Consider the following 24,250-nt stretch of genomic DNA (forward strand, 5'->3'; position numbering starts at 1 on the left):
GTAGAACCTGGCAGCAGCTGAAATATCTACAGACCATATTTACAATAAGTGACTATCTGCATTATTAGCCAATACTCCGAGAAGGGATGTGAATTTAAATGTGTTACTTTGGGATGTTACCTTACTACTGAACTAAATTAAACCAATAATGATAAGTGTGGTACAAAATTATACGTCTCATATATGCATGTTGGATATATTTTTCAGCATTCTATGCACTACAGGCCAAACACAACAAAAATTCCTTAAGCATAGCCTTAAACTTTTTATGCAGAAGGTGCCAGAGGAGGCATATATACAGTGGTAGAAGCATACCTTGACTTGGGAAACTTGATTGTCTTGTTGATGATTTTCTCCTTTGGATTCATTATATCGGTCGATTACTGATTCCATGCTGACAAGAATAAGCAGAAGAATGGTCAGAATCTTTTGCAGTTATATTTTTTGTCATCTTTAAAGCAGTAAAGAGACACCATGTGTTATTGCATCTGCATTGAGTTGATAGAAGGAGATGGATGTTAAGACACGACAGAACTGAAATAAGGTTATTCAAAGATCTTGTTTTTGAGGCCTAAATGTAAGCTCTTTGTTTATTATATTGATTGATGTTTCATAATTAAACCTAGTTTAAGTCTTAACTTACTGTCTTTTGAAGGAGATTACCAGACCTAAACAAACGCTACCGGTTTCAAATTTATTATTTTTATCATTGTTGTTTCGAGGAAAGCTCAGTCCTCAGTAAGAACTCAGTCAATTCTTTTACCATCAAACCGTATGCCAGTTCATGATCAGTTGTTGAAATACAGCAAACTGTAGGATAATTTGGGAACACTTTGTTTAATTTCAAATAGTTTTTACTTTGGTTGTTTTTTGTTTTCAAATCTTGGTTGTTTTTTTTTATCAAAAGAGTAAGTAGGCATTGAAAATTATCTTATCAGGGCTTATTTACGATGATTAAACTTTTAATGAATTTTAATCATCTTAAATATTTTATCTGAAACTATTTCTAATGACACCATTTATTCTCTTACATAAATTTAAAGAATATGTCGTATGAGATCATTTGAGACTTTTATATGGGGCTCACCACGACATTAACATGATATTAAATTCATAAAATAATATATCTTAATGTTTGGACTAATAAACTTATAAAAGTATTGTGCATTTTATCATATAATAAATATATATTGATAAAATACTCGTTACCCACAAAAAATAACTAATTCATTGTTAAAGATTGAGTTGATGAAAGGGAGTTAATTGATTGAATAAAAACAAAAATATATAAACATAAAAACACTATATTAATGTATTTTGTGTTTATTTATTTAAAAACAAAAATGACACATCAAACATCATTCTCTATTTCTTGTTCTGAAAAAGACAGGAAAATCAAAGTAACACCGAACATTGTCCTCTTCCAAATAAGGAAACAGGACTCACCAAGATTCTGATGGGTCCCATGTCCAATAATAATAATAAAAGCCTTAACTAGGTGGCTTTAATCCCTTCCACAAAAGCAGATAAAAGCATGCAATTGGTGGTTGATTTATGTCATTCGATGTTTGTTCACAGCAGCCGACAGTCGACGGACAAGGAGAATCCAATCCAAGCAAAGAGTACGGCAGCCGCCTTGATTAAAGGATTGATTGGGGGCAAAAGAATTATTCGATTCCAAGCCAATGGCAGTGGTGCAGCGAATGCAACACATTGTGCCAAAATTTTCCACTGCAACAAACACGGAATAAGGAAAACGTCTTTTCTCCTATTCCCAAGACAGATAAAAACTGTCCTTAATCGTGAATATTAGGTTTCTTTTTCGTAATCACGTTTCTACAAATGGAATCATCAGGGTCTGAAATGTATGCCCTTTCACACTCAGAAAAGCTCACATTTTTTTATTTTTTTTGCGCTTCTTCGGCACCGAACACGTCCCAATCACGATGGTGTTTGTAGGGTTACGGGAAATTTTTTTTTTCTTTTCAAGACAGGACGATACATGTTCTTTACGGTCTCAAATGAGTCAAATATTGTTAAATATTAATATTAAGGATGTATTTATAAATATAATTATGTAATTATTTTTTTACATTTACAAAATATAATTACTTGACAACAACATACTGAAGACACAAAATAACTTCACCTTTGTAAGAAATCTTGTGGCTAAACTCAAGAAGACTCTCTCTTTTAGGATTGAATTCATGCAAAGAAAATAAAAAATAATAATAATCGAAATAAGTAGATTATGCTTAAAATCCCATCCATAATAATAGAAGAAATCGATTTAATGAATAGTAGTGTAGTTTTGAACGAGACAACAAAATGAAATCAGGAAGTCTCGCAATTCTAGATAAATGTTTACTTTGCCATTTAGATGACACTGATTATCAATTTATGACACTTATTTTAGTCATACAATCTCCATACTAGCTATATTATTTTCCCTCAAAATTACTAAGTTGTGACCACTCAAACTTATATTAAGAAGTCTATGTTGATGAACAATTAGGCAATATTATTCTTCATAGATTCTGAACAGAGATCACAACTTCTTATAAAGGATATTATAATGAAGAATCTTTCTCATATACATAAAAGAATTTTAGAGATGGAAAAAAGGAAAATAATAATCTGAGAGCATATCTACTTTCAGAAAGTTACTAGAAACAGCAAATTGTTGAATTCGAATGCCTAAGTGGTGGAATTTGGTTTAATTATATATATATATATATATATATATATATACCACAGTGAGTGATGCATCGAGCAGTACTTGTGGGACTGTTTGAGCCATTTTAGGGAAGTTGGTTTAGGCAAGATTACACTTACATTTTATATTTGTTTGAAAATTTTATTTGAATATTCAATTGTAATAATTTTTTGTGACACTCATATATTGATGTGATATATATTTTTATTAATATAACACAAAATATAATACATTAATATACAAATATTACTAAAAATGTCAATAATTGAGTGCCCAAATACCATTTCGATGATTGTTTGCCTCAATTTCTCTCAAAATTTCTATCTTTTGTTATTTTCTTATCATCTTCTGACCATCTTTTCTGCTTTTTTAAGAGAGCTCGAGGATTAAAGATTGGACTTTTTTATTGACAATTGGTAGTTGTATTGGCTAGCCGTGGCCTTAGTGTGTTCCATTCTCTTCCATACAAAATATTCAACATTTTCAATGATATGTATCTTTCTTTCGGTATTGGTTTGCTGGTTTTTCAATGATAGCTTTGATTGTTGCTGGGTTAAGTAATTAAATGCCTGATCTAAAATTCATCTTCTTTGATAATATACAATTCTCATTTCCTTTAAAAGAAAGTTAGAAATATATATAATGGTTATATCATTCTAGGTAAACCCTACATTGATAGTTTATTAGAAATTTCTTTGATAATTTTCAAACTGGATAAAGGTCATGACTCAACCCTACATTGATAGTTTATTAGAAATGTCTTTAGTATATTAATTGATTCTATAAAAATAATAGCCGACATAATTGGCTATCACTTTTAGGTGATAATTCGTGTTGTTATAAGTGTTGAAATCATTATTGAGTGAGTGTGACCTAAGAAAGTGTCTTAGACTATCTTAGACTAGATTGAGATATAGATTTTTAGCTTGGTGAGTATATAGGTTAAGAATTAAAATGATAATTTGTTGTAACTCAATTCGGTCTTAGATATGTTATTTGATCTAATAGATCTAATAGTCACATTGAGTTTGGTATTTTTACACATAATGTTTCGAGCTTAGACGGTGATAGTCTAACCAAGTTATCCCAATGTAGGGTAGAAGTGAGATTTAACTAACTTAGCTAATGGGGTTGTCTGACCTTATTAAACTAAATATATATTATTATTCTATATATGTTTCCTTACAAATAGAGAAGAAAAGAGGTTTTGCAACAAACCCTAGACGTCATTAGGGTTGAACTTTTAAGTTTCATAGATTTTAGATGGACAAGTAACATGTCCACACCAATGTAGACATGTTAAGTTTCATAGATCTGGTGGAAAGGTGGTTCTTTGCTGCTCATTCACACACCAATGGGAGACATAAACACGAGAGAGGCCACAGAACCTAAGATCAGCTGTACTAATTCACGGAAAAGAAAACATAAGTTTGAAGCTATATATGTATAGGAGATCCATGGCTTAAGTAGTCAACATGCCCATTGCCCTTGACATGCCCTTGAGGTCTATATGTCCTGTGCAAAATGCTCCTATCTCTTGAAAAGACATGTTTCAGGACTCAACTCAACCACACATATATATATACTCCTAGCCATCAACACTTCTAAATCCATGGATAAATCAATCCTCCCTATTGAAACACCGACTCTGAAAACACTGAAACTTAACGGCACCAAAAATATTCATTTCCTATCCTAACAACACTTCCTAATATGCCTCCTTAAACCATGCCTTTTGCTCCTTCTTTGCTTAGCATAGTGCATTAATATTTCGATCTCAGATGAAAAATTAATAACCCTAATAATCAGATCAGAGCGTGCAAGTGAATGTTACATTTCCATGAACCAAGCAGTACTAATTAAGTACTCAGACCCAAAAAAAAGAAAAGAAAAGAAAAGGATGGAAAAAGTTTGGAAACGACACTCAATGTTTCAAATTTAGTAAACATGACAGTTATGGATGGAAAAACATATAAGAAGCACATTTCATTTGATTAAGAAAACCAAGTTTAGTGAAGAAATACTGTGTAAGAACCTGGTGCTTGCAAATTCGTAGAGCTTGCCGGTGCTGGAGAAGATGATGAGCCCCACTTCTGCATCGCATAGAATCGCCAGCTCCTTGGCCTTCTTCAGCAGCCCGTTCCTTCGCTTCGAGAAAGTCACCTGCCTGCTCGTCGTATTGTCGATTCTCCTGATCACAATCTTCCCTCTCCCCATCCTCACCACTCCAGTAATTAGGGTTTCTGCAGCCAGAACAATTTGTATTATAGAGCAACAAAGATCAGATCTTTATGAAGCAAAAACAAAACTCATTAACAGAAACCATTGAAAGAAAGAAGATTTGCAGAAACCTTACTGATCAGTTCAGCTTTGAGATTGAATCTACGGCTTTGAGTGTGAAGAAGCGTTTCTTCCTTCTTAGAGTCGAGGGCTTTTTATAAGAAAACAAGTGGCTTTTGAGAGGGGTACGGATACCATTAAAATGAGCAGACCCTATCTAAAGCAGCTAAAATAGAGCGGTTTCAGAGACCAAAAATGCATAAAAGGTAATCTTCAACAGTTGAGAAGTCATGGGTGAATTAGGAATTGTACATCATGGACTAGTTGGTAAAAATGCATGCCGCCGTATCTGACACTGACACGTGGGGTTTTTTAATCTTACCTTAATATTTCTAAAATTGGTAAAAATGCATGCCGCCCGGTTAAGTAGCTTAAAAGCGATGGCCATCCACTGTTGCAACTCCAAGACAGTGCATAGGTTACTGTTCTTTTCCCTTTATTCAAATAAAAACAACTGTTTCATTCAATCCAGATCAGTGAGATTCCATATTTTAATTCTCCACCTCAATTATCAAGAGACTAAGACAATATAAAGATTAGGATTAGATTACTTTTAGCGTGAATATGAGATCAATTTGAGTTAGAAATTTGATTTTTATCTCTTGATCATGTTCATTTTGTAAAGGTTTAGTCTCTATTTTTTGTATAGTTATGTCTGTAAATAACTATATAAGACAGTCTTATAGTTCTAAGACAGTTAATTTTATTATACATCTTGAGTTTGGTCTTCCTTTTAACAATTTTTTTTTCCTAACAATTTATTGTATATCTTGACATGACTTATAATTTTGCACTTTTTATATTTTTTCTCATATTTTCGAAATTTATCCAAAGCCTCATTTACAAACTTACAGAAGTTGTTTTGTACAATATGATAACAGCAAACTTCTTCTTTTTCCTGAGTTAAAAAAAATGTAATTTTTTTTATATTTTTTTCAATCCCAAATATTTCTTCTTAAATGATTTAAGAATTTCCCTATAGGGTCTTTGCATCAATTTGTGGATTATTTGTAGTAACTTAACAAGGCGATTAGATTAGAAAGAACCAGTCCTGGAGAGTACGGTTTGGTTAGAAATGTAATATTTGAAAGTTGATTACAGTCATAATTAAAAATTCATATTGAAAGAATATAAACATAAAAATATATATATTAAACTGTTACGAATAAACAGAGATAACAAATCTTCTTACATAGTCAAAATCATACACTGCTGATAAACAACTCTAATGGCCAATAGTATAAACTCAACACAACAGATAATAAAAGCATAAACGAAACCAAGAGACACACGATTTATAGTGGTTCACCCCAAATAGGGGCTACGTCCACTTGAGCTCCGGTGAGAAGAGCTCACTCCACTATATAAATTAATCCAATTACAATCATACATAAAATCAAAATAAACAAAGACTGGTTTTCTATACAATACGCTCAAAAACCACTTTGACAGGTTAGGAGCTTACCTTGAATCAAACCAGAGAACACATATGAAACGAAGAAGACGAAGACTGTACAGAGAATTTACAAAGAGAGAGAGACAGAGAAAGTAAAAACCCTAAATGACAGACTCTTGGCCAATCCCCTTTTTTTCTTTCGTCTTCCCCCGATCAAATCATCAATCTCGAGGCAAGAGATAAATAAGGCAACTGGACGGTTGAGATGGCGCGGGATAGAGGAAGCAACAATGGCTCAGATGAAATCGTGCAAGAGAGATCAGCTCCAGGCTACGCGACAAAAACCAAAAGCCAAAAGGGCTTGGGCTTGGGCCAACGGTGGCTGCCAAATGGCCTTCCAGTGGGCACCCAAAAGGGCAGCCCACGGTTGCCAAATGCCCCCCCCCCAACCTTTGGGCCTCATTTGATGTTTCACAAAAAATATAACAAACTCCACATTGAAGCATCAAATGACTAAGTAATCAGATATGATATATAAGTTTAGCATGCTACAATTCTCACATTCACTACTCTAGATGACTAAAGAGTTAGCCATCATCGATATGCAACAAATTCAAGCAATGCTTGAACTTAGTTGCAGTCAATACCTTCGTGCCCATGTCAGCAGGATTGTTGGTTGTAGAAACTTTCTGGATGTCCACAGTTCCATTGGCTATCATTTCCCTTACATAATGATATTTTACATCCACATGTTTGGTTCGATCATGATACACAGGATTTTTGGACAAGTGGATGGCACTTTGGTTATCCGAGAAAACCACCACTTTGCTTTGAAGCAAGTGAATTTCTTTGAGAATACCTTGAAGCCATATGGCTTCCTTGAAGCTAATAGTTACAGCCACGTACTCTGCCTCAGTTGAGGACAGAGCAACAAGTGGCTGCAGCTGAGACTTCCAACTGATACAATTTCCACCCAAGGTAAAATAAAAGGCAGTGGTGGATTTTTTAGAATTTCTGTCCCCTGCAAAATCAGAGTCAACATACCCAACAAGATCAAATGTATCAAACCTTTTCTTAAAATTTAAACCAATGCATACAGAACCATTTATGTACCTAAGCAAATGTTTTAAAGCATCCCAATGAATTTTCCTAGGGTTTGACATATATCGACTGAGTAATGAAATTGAATATATAAAGTCGGGCCTAGTACTTATCATTGAATACATAAGTGTTCCAATCACATTTGCATAAGGGACATTTTTTATTTCTATAATTTCAGAATTGGATGTAGGACACTGTAGTTTAGATAAAATAAAATGTCTAGCCAATAGAACTATAACAGTTTTACAATTTTGCATTCCAAATTTATAAACAGCTTTTACCAGATAATCATGCTGATGTATTTTGAGGCTATTATTGCTTATATTTCTCTCAATTTTCATTCCTAAAATTTTCTTAGTAGGGCCTAAGTCTTTCATATCAAATGTTGCATTTAACATTGATTTTAGCTCCTTAATCTTTGACTTAGACTTGCTAATAAGTAGGATCCATCTACGCACAACAGTAGATAGACAAGAATATCAGAGAGCATAAAGTAAAAGCAATTGTCATATTGACTTCTAACAAAACCAGCCCCTAGAACAAAATTATCAATTTTTTTGTACCATTGTCTTGGGACTTGTTTTAAGTCATATAAAGATTTTTTCAACAAGCAGACATGATTAGATTTATCTGAAACAACATAACTAATGGGCTGAACCATGTAAATGTGTTCATCAAGGTTTCCATGCAGAAATGCAGTTTTAACATCTAATTGTTCAAATTCTAAATCAAATTGAACTGCAACTGTAAGCATCATGCGTATTGTCTTAAATTTAACCAAATGAGAGAAAATTTTGGTATAGTCTATCCCTTCCCTTTGTGTGAACCCCTTAGCTACTAGTCTTGCTTTATATCTAATAGGGTCATTAGAGGACATACCTTCTTTTAGTTTGAATAGCCACTTACATTGGATCAACTTCTGATTTTCTGGACGAAGGATAAGAACCCAAGTTCTGTTGGCCATCAGAAAGGTCATTTCTTCGTCCATGGCTTGCTGCCATTTTTGACTTTCCTTTGAGCTGACAGCCTCCTCATAAGAGGAAGGCTCACTGCTCCTTATTTCAACACCTGCCACTAAGGCACAAAATACTAAATCTGAAAAGGCATACCTAGCAGGTGGTCTTACAATTCTCCTGTTTCTATCTCAGGCAAGTTGGTAATCACCAAGATCATGTTGAGGTGAGTCATGTTGCTCCACCTCAATCTCAGTTTTACCATTTTGTTCCTCATGATCAGTCTCATGATCAGAGGTTTGGTCTAAGTTTGATATGGGTGAGGGATCACCTTCTGGTTGAGGTTCTGGTATAATTGGAGCACCAGGAGGGTTATCATTTATAACTGGGTGCTTCACCTCAATTTGGGTTCCTCTTAAGCTGATAAAATTATCTGTGTTACTCTGTTGGTTTGTTTCTTCAGTGTTAGATAACTTGTAAGGGAAAATAGCTTCATTAAATATAACATCACAACTAATGATGATTTTCACACCTTTAGAATGTCTTTCCCATAACCTATATCCTTTAGTTCCTTCCTGATACCCAACAAAAACACACTTTGTGGATCTAGGTTCCAGCTTACCTTCTGATTGGTGAGCATAGGCTTCACAACCAAAGGTTCTTAGGTAATTTAGGTTTAATTTCCTTTCAGTCCACTTTTCTTCGGGGCATTTAAAATTAAGGGCAGTGGAAAGACTTCGGTTTACTAGGTGTGATGCTGTAGCTAAAGCCTCTCCCCACTCCCCAGAAGGATTTAGGCAAACCAGATGTGAACAAAAGGCACCTCACATTTTCAAAGAGGGTTCGGTTCATTCTTTCAGCTACCTCATTTTGTTGGGGTGTGTTCCTAACAGTTTTATACCTAATTGTATCTTGGGAGTTGCAATATTTATCAAACTCTTTGTTACAGAACTCTAATCTATTATCTATTCTAAGAGTTTTGATTTTCTTGTCAGCTTGGTTTTCTATTAAGATCTTCCATGTTTTAAATTTCTCTAATGTTTGATCTTTAGTTTTTAATAGAAAAACCCATACCTTCCTAGTAAAATCATCTATAATAGAAAGAAAATACCTATTACCTCCATGGGTGGGGACTTGGAAAGGTCCCCACAGATCTGCATGTAAGTACTCAAGGCATGCCTTCGCCAGGTGAGTTCCCTTATAGAAACTCATCCTGTATTGCTTGCCTAGCACACATGGTTCACAAAAATCGAGGGTCTCAACAGACACTGAACCGATGTATCCTTGGTTTGACAGTGCCTGCAAACCTTTCAGGCTCATGTGACCAAGTCTCAAGTGTCATAGTTCTGTCTTATCAGTGTTAACATAACATGCAGAGTTTGATTTAACAAAGGATTGAAAACAACCATTTAAAACATATAAACCATTTTTCTTTGAACCAGTTAGGATTAAATCTTCTCCTTTAAAAAACATTCATAGAACCATTTTCAACCTTGTAAGAAAATCCTAACTCATCAAGAGTACCGAGAGAAATCAAATTTCTTTTAAGACCAAGTACATATCTTACATCAGTGAGTGTTCTTACTTTGTTGTCATGCAACTTAAGAGTAATATCACTTTTACCCTGAACACTGCATGAATGGTTGTTACCCATATACACTATTCCACTTTCTTTATTATTAAAGTTATGAAACTAATCAAAATTAGGGCACATATGAAAAGAACAGTCAGAGTCCATAATCCATTCTTTTTTTACAGAACAACTAGATACATTAAGCACCTCAGCTAAACAGTTAGAACTACTAGCTGTCATAGTTACATTGCCCCCTTGTGTCTATTTTTTCAAATAGTCATAACAGTATTTCTTTATATGTCCCTCTTTCCCACAGTGGTAACATTTCCATTTCGTTTGTTTTTGTTTTCCCTTCTTATCTTTCTTTTTTCCCTTCTGCCCTGACCTATTAAATTGTTTCAGTATTCACAGTATAATTTCTTTTATCAGAATTTCCTTTTACAAACAAATTATTACCCGTTTTCTTAGATGTGCTAAGTTCTAGTTCTCTAGCCTTAATACCAGAAATAACAAGTTCCATACTAGGTGCTATACCAGTATAACGTAAAGCATGCTTCACTACATCATAATCATCAAGTAATGAGTTTAACAAAATTATGGTTTCACTAGTATCACTTAAATCCTAATCAGTACCTCTTAATAACAAAGTAAGTCTAGTAAATTCATCGATGTTTTCATCCATAGACTTAGAGGTATTCATCTTAAAGTTAAACAACATACCTTTTAAATAAACTAAATTTGGAGCAGACATTACAGAATACAAAGATTCTAATCTATTACAAAGATTAAGGGGTAGAGATATACCGTCAACCTTACGGATTATAGAATCACCGAGATGGAGGAATATCAAATTGAAAGCCTCTTCTTTGATTTCATCAGTTTGAGCTAGCTGCTTAAGTGACCATTTACGGTCATCTAGCTCGAGTGCTATAAACACTTTGTGATAAGAGAGAAAAATCGTTATCTTCTTTTTTCAACTTCCGAAATCTCCCTTTCCATCGAGTGTACCGATTTCAAATCGGGTTGTTGTCATTTTCGTGTTGCACGAAAAATGCCCAAAAATAAACCCTAGATTACTGACGGAGACTTGTACAGCAAACCCCCGTTGACAAAGTCTCCTCAGAAAAACCCTAGGACTTTAAAACTGAAAGTAAAGCAAGATCGCTACGGGGCAAGCAGCGTAGTTCAAAAATTTTGAACCTTACCCCGATCCCGGCGATTGGATCAACGTCGAAATCAAATCATTCACAAACAAATAAATAAATCTAACCTTTAGATTATCGAGTCGTCCAAGCGTCCGACCTCTAACTCGTGATACGCGGCACGCGTCCGTTGGCAAGGAGAGCGGAATAGGAGTGCTAGCTCCTTCTCCTTTGCGCGACTTGTGTATGGACGGTAAAAGAACACCCACGTTTCAAATCGATGCCAAAAGAAACGGGGAAGAGTGAATGGCAATGCGTTTTTCAACTCTTGAAAAACGACACCAAAAATCACCTCAATAATGGGCAACCTATAAAAGGATATTTATAATGAAATATCCTAGGGTTTCTAAAACCCTAATGGATTGGGCTAGCCCATTAATTCTAATTTAATTAGAATCATAAGTGGGCTTATTTTAGTCCAACTAGAAATATAATTAAATGGCCCAATCATTTTATAGGTTAAATAAAATATTATGGCCCAAATCTAATTCAAGCCCAAATATATTTTATTTAATATTTGGCCCAAATCTAATTTGGTCCAAATATAATATTTAATATTTGGCCCAAATCTAATTTAGTCCAAATATAATATTTATTTTAATATTTGGCCCAAATCCAATTTAGTCCAAATATAATATTTAATTTAATATTTGGCCCAAATCTAATTTAGTCCAAATATTAACTTAAGCCCAAAAATATTTTATTTCCTATTTGCCACTCCAACAAATAGAAAATCATTAAATTAGAAACTCCTTCCTAATTTAATCAAATGTCATTTTTAGGAAACTCTTTCCATTATGACGACTCTTCGTCATATCGACGTCATTACGTCTATTTGTTCTTTTCCCGTGAGAACCTATGACGGCACAACTTCTTGCCGAAGTGTCCCACTTAACCATACGTCCACTCTCCTGGTTTAAGCCAGGGACCGTGCCTATTGCGTATGACTCATTAGGCTTCCGAATATGTTGGCAATGTGTCGGTACGAACACATAAGACAAGATTGGCCTCTAGCAAGGCGTCATGCCTACCCAATTATTCAGAAGGATTCATAATCCGCAAATAACCTTTCACGAGCATGGTTACCGTGTAATACGATCCTCTCGTCAATGCATCTTATGTGATCTCAAGTATGGCGATGTGTTGCTTGATAATGATCACATGAGTTTTCTTCGGTCTTTCGGATATCTTCACTTAATAGAAAGTGAATCAATAACTCCTTATTGATCTCTTTCACCATGGCCATGGATTTAAAGTGAATATCCACCGAATGCGCCTTAGATACATCATCCTCTATCAAGGGATAGACGAGTCCCATCTTGGCTATGCACCCATCTCCATAAGCCTCATGATATACCCAACGATCGCCCACGTGCAGCCTTTGTCTAGGCCCATCGAAACGATGTCAAAGCATACCGGTCTTCTTATGAGATGACCGTGACAACCTCAGGTCCAAGGATTAGTTACACCCATCTCGTATGAGAATTCCATCAACATTTAACCAAAATGGATTCTCATGGCGAGTCATGTCCAGTGACACGTTCTCCAACATTGGTCACCTATGTACTTGTCTAGGCATCCCCATGCCTATGGGTGTGAGACCCACATTGCTATCACATAGCAAAAACATAGCACATACAAGTCTTACCGCAATTGTCAATGTCCATTCTTGACATTGCTATGACTTAGGACGTTTAATGATGTCTATAAACTGTGATGCATCATCTCACATCTTTATAGATTATTCACAGTATACATCATATGGACTTCTATCTAGTTTCATTCGGTTATTACAATAATAACAAGAAACTAATAGAATGACTTCTTGTGAATTTGAATAACTCCTTATTCAAATAATAACATGATTACAATTGTCAGTGTACAACATGCCCAATCTGATTGGGTCTAGAGCACCTACACTAACAAAAACAACACCAACACAGAGAGAGAAAGGAAACCCTAGATTTCTGGAAAAAGAATCGAACACGATTTTGACTCAGACAAAACCCTAGGATACGCAAGCCGGATACTCTGATACCACTGTTACGAATAAATAGAGATAACAAATCTCCTTACACAGTCAAAATCATACATTGCTGATAAACAACTCTAATGGCCGAGAGTATAAACTCAACACAACAGATAATAAAAGTATAAACGAAACTAAGAGGCACACGATTTATAGTGGTTCACCCCAAATAAGGGCTACGTCCACTTGAGCTCCGGTGAGAAGAGCTCACTTCATTATATAAATCAATCTGATTACAACTATATACAAAATCAAAATAAACAAAGACTGGTTCTCTATACAATACGATCAAAACCACTTTGACAGGTTAGGAGCTTACCTTGAATCAAACCAGAGAACGCATATGAAACGAAGAAGACGAAGACTGTACAGAGAATTTACAAAGAGAGAAAGAGAGAGAGTAAAAACCCTAAATGACAGACTCTCGGCCAACCCCTTCTTTTTCTTTCGTCTTCCCTCGATCAATTCATCAATCTCGAGGCAAGAGATAAATAAGGCAACTGGATGGCTGAGATGACGCGGAATAAAGGAAGCAGCAATGGCTCAGATGAAATCGTGCAAGAGAAATTAGCTGCAGGGCTATGTGACAAAAACCAAAAGCCGAAAGGGTTTGGGCTTGGGTCAACAATGGCTGCCAAATGGCCCTCCAGTGGGCGCCCGAAAGGGCAGCCCACGATTGCCAAATGGCCCCCCCCAACCTTTGGGTCTCATTTGATATTTCACAAAAAATATAACATAAACATTTATCATATATGGGTAAATAGATGACCCATTACCATCTCTAATGCTAATAAGTTAATTAAGCAATACGTGTTCTAGTTTATTAGGTAATTTGGTTGTTTTTATGTCAATTGGCTCCCTGTATTTGTTATGGGCCATGGTGTTTCTGTGTCTTGCGGCTATTTTTTTGGGTAGCCGTGTCCATTTAGTGCATGCCTTTCGGAGTGCAGCTTTTCTTGTATTAACAAAAAAGGAGGATGAAAGTTGAGAGCTTCCTGATTATTTGGTAAAAAGTAAAGAAATTAATTAATGGGATGGAAAATTTGAACCTAACACTGCTGACCATATTGGTTCCCTTTCTACTTTGCTCCTGATCAGCAGTAGATGGCTAGTAGCTAAACCTGCCACAAAGTAAAAGTGGACCACAGTTGGGGAAGGAAAAAGATTTCCTTTCTTTTGTTTCATTTGAAAGTTTCCAAATTATAGGTAAAAAGTGAATATTGAAGCACATAAGAAACATATAGAGGCCAACTTGTTTTTCTCCTGCTGCTGTGCTCTTCAGAAAAGCTATCAAGTAGTTAAACCTGCCAAACCAATCACTGGCTAATAAGGACATAAGATGAGATAATTAACTAATTAATTAATGATCAGTACATTAAATCTAAAGCAAACTCTCATTAAAAGTTTCAGCAACATTTGTGAATGGCTTTTCTTTGCCACTTCGTTTCTTTGGTTTACAGAAGTAAATTAAGGTGCTTTTGGAAGTTGGATTCTTTTGCAAAAAGAAATTTAAAAATGGGTAAAGAGTGCAAACAGTTCAAAGAAGAAAAACAAAAAATAACAAAATAACAGAGAAAGACTAAGTTTTTTTGAAGGGTTATTTCTAAGCTTTTTTAAGCAATTTATTATTGTTAATTTTTTTTTTATCACACACAATCTAAATCCCCCGACACACATGTGAGGAAATGCAAATGGCCATCCGCCAATCGAGAGAGGCCTTGGCACGCCTGCATTAATTAGCTTTAATCCACTCCCAAATCATCTGTACGAGTTAGAACACCTTAATTAACAAAATTTAATTCTAATTAACAGCATATATATATATATATACACACACATACAGTGGTTGCCTGGTTGGGGAATGGGTCCATTTGCAGACAATCATGAAAAATACTCCGGCCATTGTCCCTTAAAATGCCATCCCATTGGCCGAACCCACGTGATCTCGATTTGCTAGACCAATGAGAATATCGTCAGCTATTATTGTTAAATGCTAATTGACCTTTAAGCGTGGACTTAGAATAATGCAATTCGATGGGTATAACAACGAGGCTAGCCAGATGTCAATCATCAGGAAATCATATACTTGCAAAAGCCCAGAAGAAAGGCGGTCACAAATGCAGATGGCATTAGTTTATCGTCCTTAACAAACAAAAGTTGCCACTTTTTTGAGTTCCACCACACACCAACGGCGATCAGTGCTTTGGAGTTGTTGTGAGAATAGTGGGGATTGATATAAATTAGAAGCGGAGCACATGAGGCTGTTGATAACTCTCAATGAATCCATCCCACCAAGGAAAGATCAAAGGTAGCAGTAGATATGGCTTTTTGGGAATGGGAGAGATGTGTCTCTTATGAAGGTCCATGCCCACATGCTGAGCAGGGTTGAGTTTCACAAAAGAACTTCATTGGCAGTGCATATATATATATGGTTTCTTTGGGGTGGCACGTGGAAGGTGATAATCTTCCAATGTTATTGGTCTTTTTATTCATTCATCGAGTCACTTGTCGATAGTATTTTTTTTTTTTAGATAGAAAATGACCATAAAAAAAGAAAACATACATAAACGGAAAGAAAACCAACGAATTAAGGAGTACAGCAAGGAGGTAGAAATGAACTAGGATCAGATGCAAATCTACAACTCACTAAGGATTAGGTCCTTCTCAAGGTCAAGGGCATTCGGGACACCAAGAGAATGGAAGATTGATCCAGCGGGCCCGGAAGCTACATTGGATGGATAGCTTTGATGTCTCTGATAAGGAGAGAGTGACAGTTTAAGCTGTACATGGCCTATGGGTATGGATAGTAGGGATTTAGGTGACGTTCTGTTGCTGTCCCTCTTCTTGCTCTGTGTTCTAGTGCATTTTTGTTTGCTTTGACTGTTTTCAGCTTCTTCTGGGAGGTTTTGAGTTTTCTCAATACTTAGCTTTATGGATGACTGTTGTTTTACGTGGTTTTGCTAGTTTAGGCACAGGGAGCTGGTTTTATCAGCCAATCCCATAAAGCCTCTAGCTTCTTTATTAAAAATGTTATGGAGATCAAGCTCAAGCCCAAAATTAAGTCGAGCTCGAAAAAGAGACTTTGAGTTTATTTATTTAAAAATTTATCAAGCTCGAGCTTCAAATAAACTTTAAGCGACCTTCCAGTATTTTCATAAATTTTAAATCTAAAAGTTATTATAAGTTTGATTTTAGACCTGTATATATAAAACATATAAACTTAGTATATTCTAATATATTTTTAAATCTTTAATAATATAACAATAAAATTGTCAATTATAAACTTGGAAATCAAATCTAACCAATCTACAACTTGGACTAAATGGAACCAGTAATTTCGACTTATTCGATTCAATTATTTCTGTTTAAGCGAGATGTTGTTCATCTCTTAATTACCTATTCATTAAACCATTATTATTTAATTCAAAATTTATTTTAGTCAAATTAAAATAAAAAATTCATGAAGTGGAAATTTTGAATGGTTCATGTAACGCCCCGTTTTTCGAGCGCGTTATAATTCAGGACAATTTTGGGATAATTTTTTTTTAAAAACTATTATTAAATCATATCACTCTTTAAATAAATCCCAAAAGCTCCATTCATTTATCTCCAATGAGAATCATCATAAATATCAAATGCGAAAACTAGAATTGAACCTAACATTATAACATTAACCATAATTCAGTGTTTACATTTCAAGAACATAAATTTCTCAACATGTCTTAATACATAACATAAGTTCTCAATTAATATTAACCTTAAATAGGGTTCTACATCATCATTCCTCAAAACGTTCAGAATTCGAAGTAGCAGAATTTAAATACATGAGCTACATAACATACATTTAACTGATCATACAACTCATCATGCACTTTGCTAAGTGTCATTTCATACCTCATTCATCCTCGTTCATGTTACAATCTCCATTTGGAACGTTTGAATATTCTAGGAGCAAAGCCCAAGTTAGATGATGAATCATCTAAGTAAGGGAAACAAAATATTTAATGCTCATGTATGTATGCAATGCACTTAACATCATAACTCTCGTGTTTGGGTCAACTGCACCTTAAGATTACCCGTCATTTTTTCAATCTCCCTACCAGACCGGGGTGTATGGGTGCACCATTGGCAAAGCAACAGCGGCAGTACCTAATCCCAAACCCATGCAACGTATGACTATGAATCTCATCATGCTCATATGCATAATTCATAAATCAAAACATGTAAAATGCAATCTACATGACATACTCATAACAAGGCATGACAACATGATAAGATCATAAAACTTGGTCTAGTTGAGAAATACCACTTACCTTATAAAAAAATAATTTTGTCCCTAATGTAATTTTGCCTCAAAATTTGTGTCGGATTTCCAATTGTACTCAATTATGAACCTTGACGTACCTTGACACCATAATTACTTAAGAAAATCATATTTCTAATTTTTCTCTAATTTTTCTAATTTCTCCAATTTCCTCCTATTATTTCCTCAAGATTATAAATAAATATTTTTCATAAAATTTTCTCAATTTCTCTTCACAATAATTCCTGAAACAATATTTCTAAGCCCCATAAATTTTCTCATAATTTTAAAATCTATGTTCTATTTATTTCTCATTTTTTCCTTTGATTTTCAAGCATCTATTGCCTCAAAAATCCATAATAAATACTAATCATGCATTTCTCTTCCAATTTCACTATCAAAAATTCTAGAATGTCATTCTAATATTTCCAGAATTTTTAAAGAAATTTTTGAAGATAATTTACCTTCCCGTGGAGTGATTCGGTATTTTTCTATACTGCGATGAAGTCTTGGTTTGCGTATCCAACAACGCCTTTTGTCACAAATTTTCACTCAAACTACTAAACTCAACCTATAAGATTTTTCTAAAAATTTTTGATATATTTTTTTTCTCTATATTCTTTCTTTCTCTTTCTCAATTTTCTCTCTTACTCTCAAATCCTTATTTCTTATAATCTTTCTCTTTCTAATTCAAGTACTCCAACCTTTCAAGTTTTCTCTATTTATAGAGGTTGAATTAAATTTAGTATAATTGTAGTGATCCACTATCTTTCATTTTTTTAAAATTATTTTCCACTAAATCTTATTCATAATCTCTAATTATTTATCCATACACTACTTTATTTTTCATATTTCTCCATTAATTCACCCATTATCTTTGACTAGTAATGAACCCGTGTGATACATGAGAAAGTTTAATTTAAAAATAAAAAAATAAATTTGTTACTTTAAATAATTTTAACAGAATTGATAATTATAATTTTTTTTAATTTTTAATTATTTATTAAAATTTAAATTTAATTAATTATTCGCTATTCAATATGTTAATGGAGAACACTTTTAATTCAATATACTGTTAAAATATGTTAAAAAATAAGTAACACATTAAGTAGGTCATTTGACAAAATACTTTTAAATTTTCTTATTCATTATATTATATTTATTTATAAATAAATATTATAAAATCAATAATATATCCACTCAAAGACATTCGTTATTTTCTATTTATTATATTATAATTATAAATATAAATTAAAACTCATAAATACGAGTAAGAATAAGTTTTTTCAATAATAATAAAATTTTAAAAATATGAATTTTGATTTCTTCCATAGTCTTAAAAATGTGATACCTTAAATATTAATTAGCATTGAAAAATCCTAACATTTGATAACCTTAAATAATTTTTTATGAATTTGTTAAAAAATTCACTATTGATTAACACTTGACAAAATATTTTGTTTGAGTATCATATTTGAATATTATATAAATATATATAGAATAAAGATATAAAGATAATATTTTAAATAAATGGACAATTTTCTATGATTTAATTAATAATTTGAGTTGTCTATTAATATTTCTCATAAAACCCATGCAAATTTAATATAAATTTTAGAAACAAAAAACAGCTTAATAGATTTTTGGAGGGAACAAATCAAAATTTGTAAACTATTCTACTTTAATAAAATATATTATATATTATTATATTATATAAAGATATGATTTTATTTAATGAATAATTTACCGTGACTTAGTTAATACTTTAAGTGTCTATTTATATTTCTCATAAATAATATTTATTTTTTATTAATTGACGGATTAATTGATGAAAAGATCTAACAAAAAATATTTATTTTTGATTAATTAATAGCATTGAAAAATTCATACAAGTTTAATACAAATTTTAGATATAAAAAATAGTTTGACAAGTTTTTGAAGGGAAGAAATATTTACGTACTATTCTACTATATATTATATATAATATATAATATATAATATTTATATTATATTATATAAAGATAGAATTTTATATAAATGAATAATTTTCTTTGACTTATTTAGTAGTTTAAGTGTCTATTCATATTACTCATAAATAATATTTATTTTTAATTGATTGACAGATTAATTAAATACTTAATATTCACATAATAATGTATTGAAAAACCCATTATTAGCATTGAAAAACTCATGTATTTAAAATTTATTATTAATTTTACAATAATTAGTACATATTATTTCAAAACAATTGAAAATTTTAAATTATTAATGCAAATTACAAAATATAAATTATTAATACAATAAGTACTAAATGCAAATCATTGATGCAAGTTTTGGGGGAATATTTTATTAATATTTATTATTTCAAAGCAATTGAAAGATTTAAATTATTAATGCAAATTATAAAATATAAATTATTAATGCAATAAGTATTAATTAAAAATCATTAATCCAAGTTTTAGGAGAAATTTCTTTTTTCAAAACTATCTTACTTTTATATATAATATATAATATAATATTTATATTATATTATATAATAATAGAATTTTATATAAATGAATAATTTTCTGTGACTTAATTAATAATTTAAGTGTCTATTCATATTCCTCATAAATAATATTTATTTTTGATTGATTAAATGATTAATTAAATATTTAATATTCACATAATAATGTATTGAAAAACCCATTATTAGCATTGACAAACTCGTGTATTTAAAATTTATTATTAATTTTACAATAATTATTACATATTATTTCAAAACAATTGAAAGATTTAAATTATTAATGCAAATTATAAAATATAAATTATTAATGCAATAAGTACTAAATGCAAATCATTAAATTAAGTTTGGGGGGAATATTTTATTATTATTTATTATTTCAAAGCAATTGAAAGATTTAAATTATTAATGCAATAAGTATTAATTGCAAATCATTAATGCAAGTTTTGGGGGGAAATTTATTTTTTTGAAGACTATCCTATTTTTATATATATAAAGATATATGATATTTATATTATATTATATAAAGATAGAATTTAATATAAATGAACAATTTTCTGTTACTCAATTAATAATTTAAGTGTTTATTCATATTCCTCATCAATAATATTTATTTTGATTGATTGAAGAATTAATTAAATATTTAATATTCACATAATAATGTATTGAAAAACCCATGATTAGTATTGACAAACTCGTGTATTTAAAATTTATTATTAATTTTACAATAATTAGTACATATTATTTCTAAACAATTGAAAGATTTTGTAATATCCCAAAATTTGAAAATAAATAATAATTAGTCAAATTGGTGTTTGAGGACATTATTAAATATTTGGAAATTTAAGAGGAAGTATGTATTTATGTGGTTTTGAGGAAAATAAGAAATTCATGGTTGATAATTATTAATTATTGTATTGGTTGGAAACAATTGATAATTGTTAAATATTTTTGGGTTTAAGAGAAATATTAATTAATAATTATTATGTTTGTGGAGATTATTAAATATTTGTGGGTTTAAATGAAAAAAATGATTTAATTTATATTTTGGTGATTATTGAGTGTTTAAGGTGTAAAGAAAATAATTAATTATTGGGGATTATCTAGGAAAATAATAAATTAATTTAGTGATTTTTGGGGTAAAAGTGAAATATAGAATAAAAGATATGTGGGGGTGTGTGTGTGAATAAAGGAAACTGTGGGGGGTTCAAAGGAGATCTGTGAAATTGAGCTGGGATGGGTTTAAAATTAATGGGAGGCATATACATGTTAAAAGCAGCGTGTGGCGCGGTGGTCGCGCGCGAGGAATGCCAGCGGGGAGACACGGGTTCGAGCCCCGCGGGTGCGCGCGCGCTGTGGAGGAATTTTGGCTGATTTTCAGCCAAAACCCTTGCCCAAAACGACGTCGTTTTGGGTAAGGCGGTGGCAGCCATGTGCGGCTGCTGGGCGCGCCACGTGGCGCGCTGTGGGCCGCCCCTTTGCCTTGCGTTAAAGCAGCATTTTTGCTGCGATTTTAAGGCCGATTTGGGCCAAATTTGAGACAGAACCAGAGGAAGAAAAATGAAGAAGAAGCAGCGCGCGCGAGGGTCATTTTTTAGAGAAAAATTGGAGATTAAACTATGTTTAATCGTGATTTAATTAATCAGGTAAGTAAATAATTATGTGTTAAACATTCTCTATGGTTGAAATTTAATTTTGGGCTCAATTTTATTAATTTTGGGAGTTTAATCTAATTTACAGCGTGTATTAATTTGGTGATGTTTAAGCGTGGAAACGCTGTAATCAGCTTAAGCGAGGCAAGTTCTCCTCTACCCTTGCGATCTATTTCCATTTAGTGAACCCCTTGTTTTCCCTTAATTCGGTTTGGTTTTGCGTATTAATTATACGAATTAGGGATGTTTTGGGCATGATTTAATTTAAAAGAAATATGAGATTTATTGGGATTTTATCTACGAGGTGCCTATGTGGGATTTAGATGGCTAAATTAATTATATTATTACGGTTAGATTTAATTAATGTGAGTCTTAGGTTTTATTAATCGCTATCAAACGTTTTTAAACGTTTTACTTCGCAGCGGGAATGCAAGAAATTGAGGAAACGGCCGTGTAAAGGCAATCTCTTAACCCTCTCTTCCTAATCTTTAATTCCCGTGAAAGACCCCGTGATTTCCTGTATATTATCATCTCCTTTACTTTAATTCAGCACCTAGCATTATTTGTTGAATTATTATTCATTGGGTTTATTTTAAATTAAATCCAGTACTTCTAGAGTTTTATTTGTTGTGAGTTTACGGGGGTTTGTATCGCCCCCATTCCTTTGGGAATGATGCTGAACCAGTTTGGGAACTAAGTATCTAGACGTGCGGGTTTATGTACGATTTTATTGAGTTTATTTACAGTTTTCTCGGATTTATTTATGGTACGGTTAGAGCTATCAAGCAGTAGGACAGGGGTCGGTTGTTGGTCATGTTGGGGTAGACTATTATACGGCCCTGATGTGGACCGTCGGGTGGACACCCCTAGTCACTGGCCGTTGACCGGTGCCAGGCGCTGCTGACTAGCTCTGCCGGTATGTGATTTACTGCATGATTAGATATCTTGTATTACTGTTCATGATTTGATATGCACATGGGTACGAGATGCATGTTGGGATATTCATTTCTTGAGTATGCTTGGACACGGACATTCTAGATTGGTTAGGTTGCATCCAGCGCGGCATATACATGGCGTGTGGTTTACTATGTGGGCGGAGCATGGCCTGATGTCTGGATGTATGGGCGCCTTGTATCACGTTGATGCTCACTACTCCATTGCATTTCTATGTGCATTGCATGGATACTGGTAGTATTTAGTTCTCGGACGGGAGTACCGTTCCGAGGGAGCCTATGGCTCGGTTGTCGGAAGTACCGACGGATACAGGTGACGGGAGTACCGGCCTGGGACAGCGCGCGGAGGTTTGTGGAGACATTTGTTGCCTTTCAGGGCAGCGGCAGGTTGGTATGGGACTTGGGTGCCAAGTGTCTTATGTGGGCCCCAAGGACCGGTATGTGCTTTTATTTTGTTACGCTATTGAGCTGTTGTGTTGTAGCGTCTCATGGCTTGTGTGTACCTAGGGGTTTATTCTGGGGTAAGATTTCTGGTTTTGTGTAGCCTTCAGCATTTTCTTCCTTATGCTTGCTGAGTCTCTCGACTCACCTTGCTTTCCATCATTCCAGGTAGTGGCGGCATGGGCCATAGCAAGGGAGTCAGCTTTTAGCGGCAGAGTCGATGTGGTGTACAGGCAGTCTCGTCAATCCCTATCCACTCTGATGTCTAAGTAGAATTTGCTCTATTATTTTATACTAAGAAGAAAGTAAAGAACTATAAACTTTACAAAAGGGATGAGAGTACCTGATCGGAGAATAACACAAAGGAGAGAAGATTGAGCTCAAGAGGGGTGACTTGCCTCATACAGATATGGAGTCTCTTATAGAGCAATGGGCATCACTATTCTACACTCGACTCGAGGCATGCCATAATTGCACCGTCAGACTTGACGTCGTTTAGCGTCTCATTTTTCAACATTTGGCAGTGTGCCTTTTTTTTTTTCAACGCTCGGCGCCTCTATTTTCAACATTTGGCAGTGTGCCTTCTTTCTTTATAGGGCAGTGTGATTGCACTGCCCAAGAAAAGATGGCTACCACCAGCGTCAATTCTGTCTCTCTCAATTCAATTTTTTTTTTTAATTAATTTTGTTTTAATTTTTTTTTAGGTAAAATTTTGTAGACACCTTACCCCCCAACTTAAATTGCGTATTGTCCTCAATTGGCAATAAAAGGATAGAAGATAGGCATACCTGGCGGTCTTCAATACATAAACTCGTATGGAGAAATTTTATTTAGACTGCACATAGAGAAACACTAGTTAAGTAATGAAGAAAATGAACAACTTATATGTATATATATATATATAAAAAATTATTTTATTATATTTTTATTTATTTTTTTTTTTTTAAAATTTTTTTTTTCTTTTCTTCCAATTAAGGATCAAATGAGTGGTTGCCCACCTAATCGTATAATATCTCCCATTCACTACACCACTTTTAAAGTTATTTTCAAAATTATATAAATTGATTTTTCTCATGAATGCACATATA

General features: G+C 33.4%; 1 protein-coding gene across 6 annotated transcripts in view; it reads right to left on the bottom strand.

Moving 5' to 3' along the window:
- The window catches only part of LOC127810283 (MADS-box transcription factor 23-like), a 30,928-nt gene extending 25,695 nt beyond the window's left edge, over nucleotides 1–5,233 (bottom strand). For 5 of the 6 annotated variants that reach the window (XM_052349667.1, XM_052349668.1, XM_052349669.1 and 2 more), the window contains exons 1-3: nucleotides 5,073–5,233; nucleotides 4,752–4,959; nucleotides 316–394 (exon numbers count right to left, since the gene is read on the bottom strand). In XM_052349667.1, the coding sequence (XP_052205627.1) occupies nucleotides 316–394; nucleotides 4,752–4,933 (261 nt within the window). In that variant the 5' untranslated portion in view covers nucleotides 4,934–4,959; nucleotides 5,073–5,233. Of the gene's footprint in view, nucleotides 1–315; nucleotides 395–4,751; nucleotides 4,960–5,067 lie in introns of all 6 variants that reach the window. The other variant, XM_052349666.1, reaches the window with a different exon arrangement.
- Nucleotides 5,234–24,250: the final 19,017 nt, after the last annotated feature.

This window comes from Diospyros lotus, chromosome 9 (assembly GCF_014633365.1).
Source record: "Diospyros lotus cultivar Yz01 chromosome 9, ASM1463336v1, whole genome shotgun sequence".
Taxonomy (NCBI): domain Eukaryota; kingdom Viridiplantae; phylum Streptophyta; class Magnoliopsida; order Ericales; family Ebenaceae; genus Diospyros; species Diospyros lotus.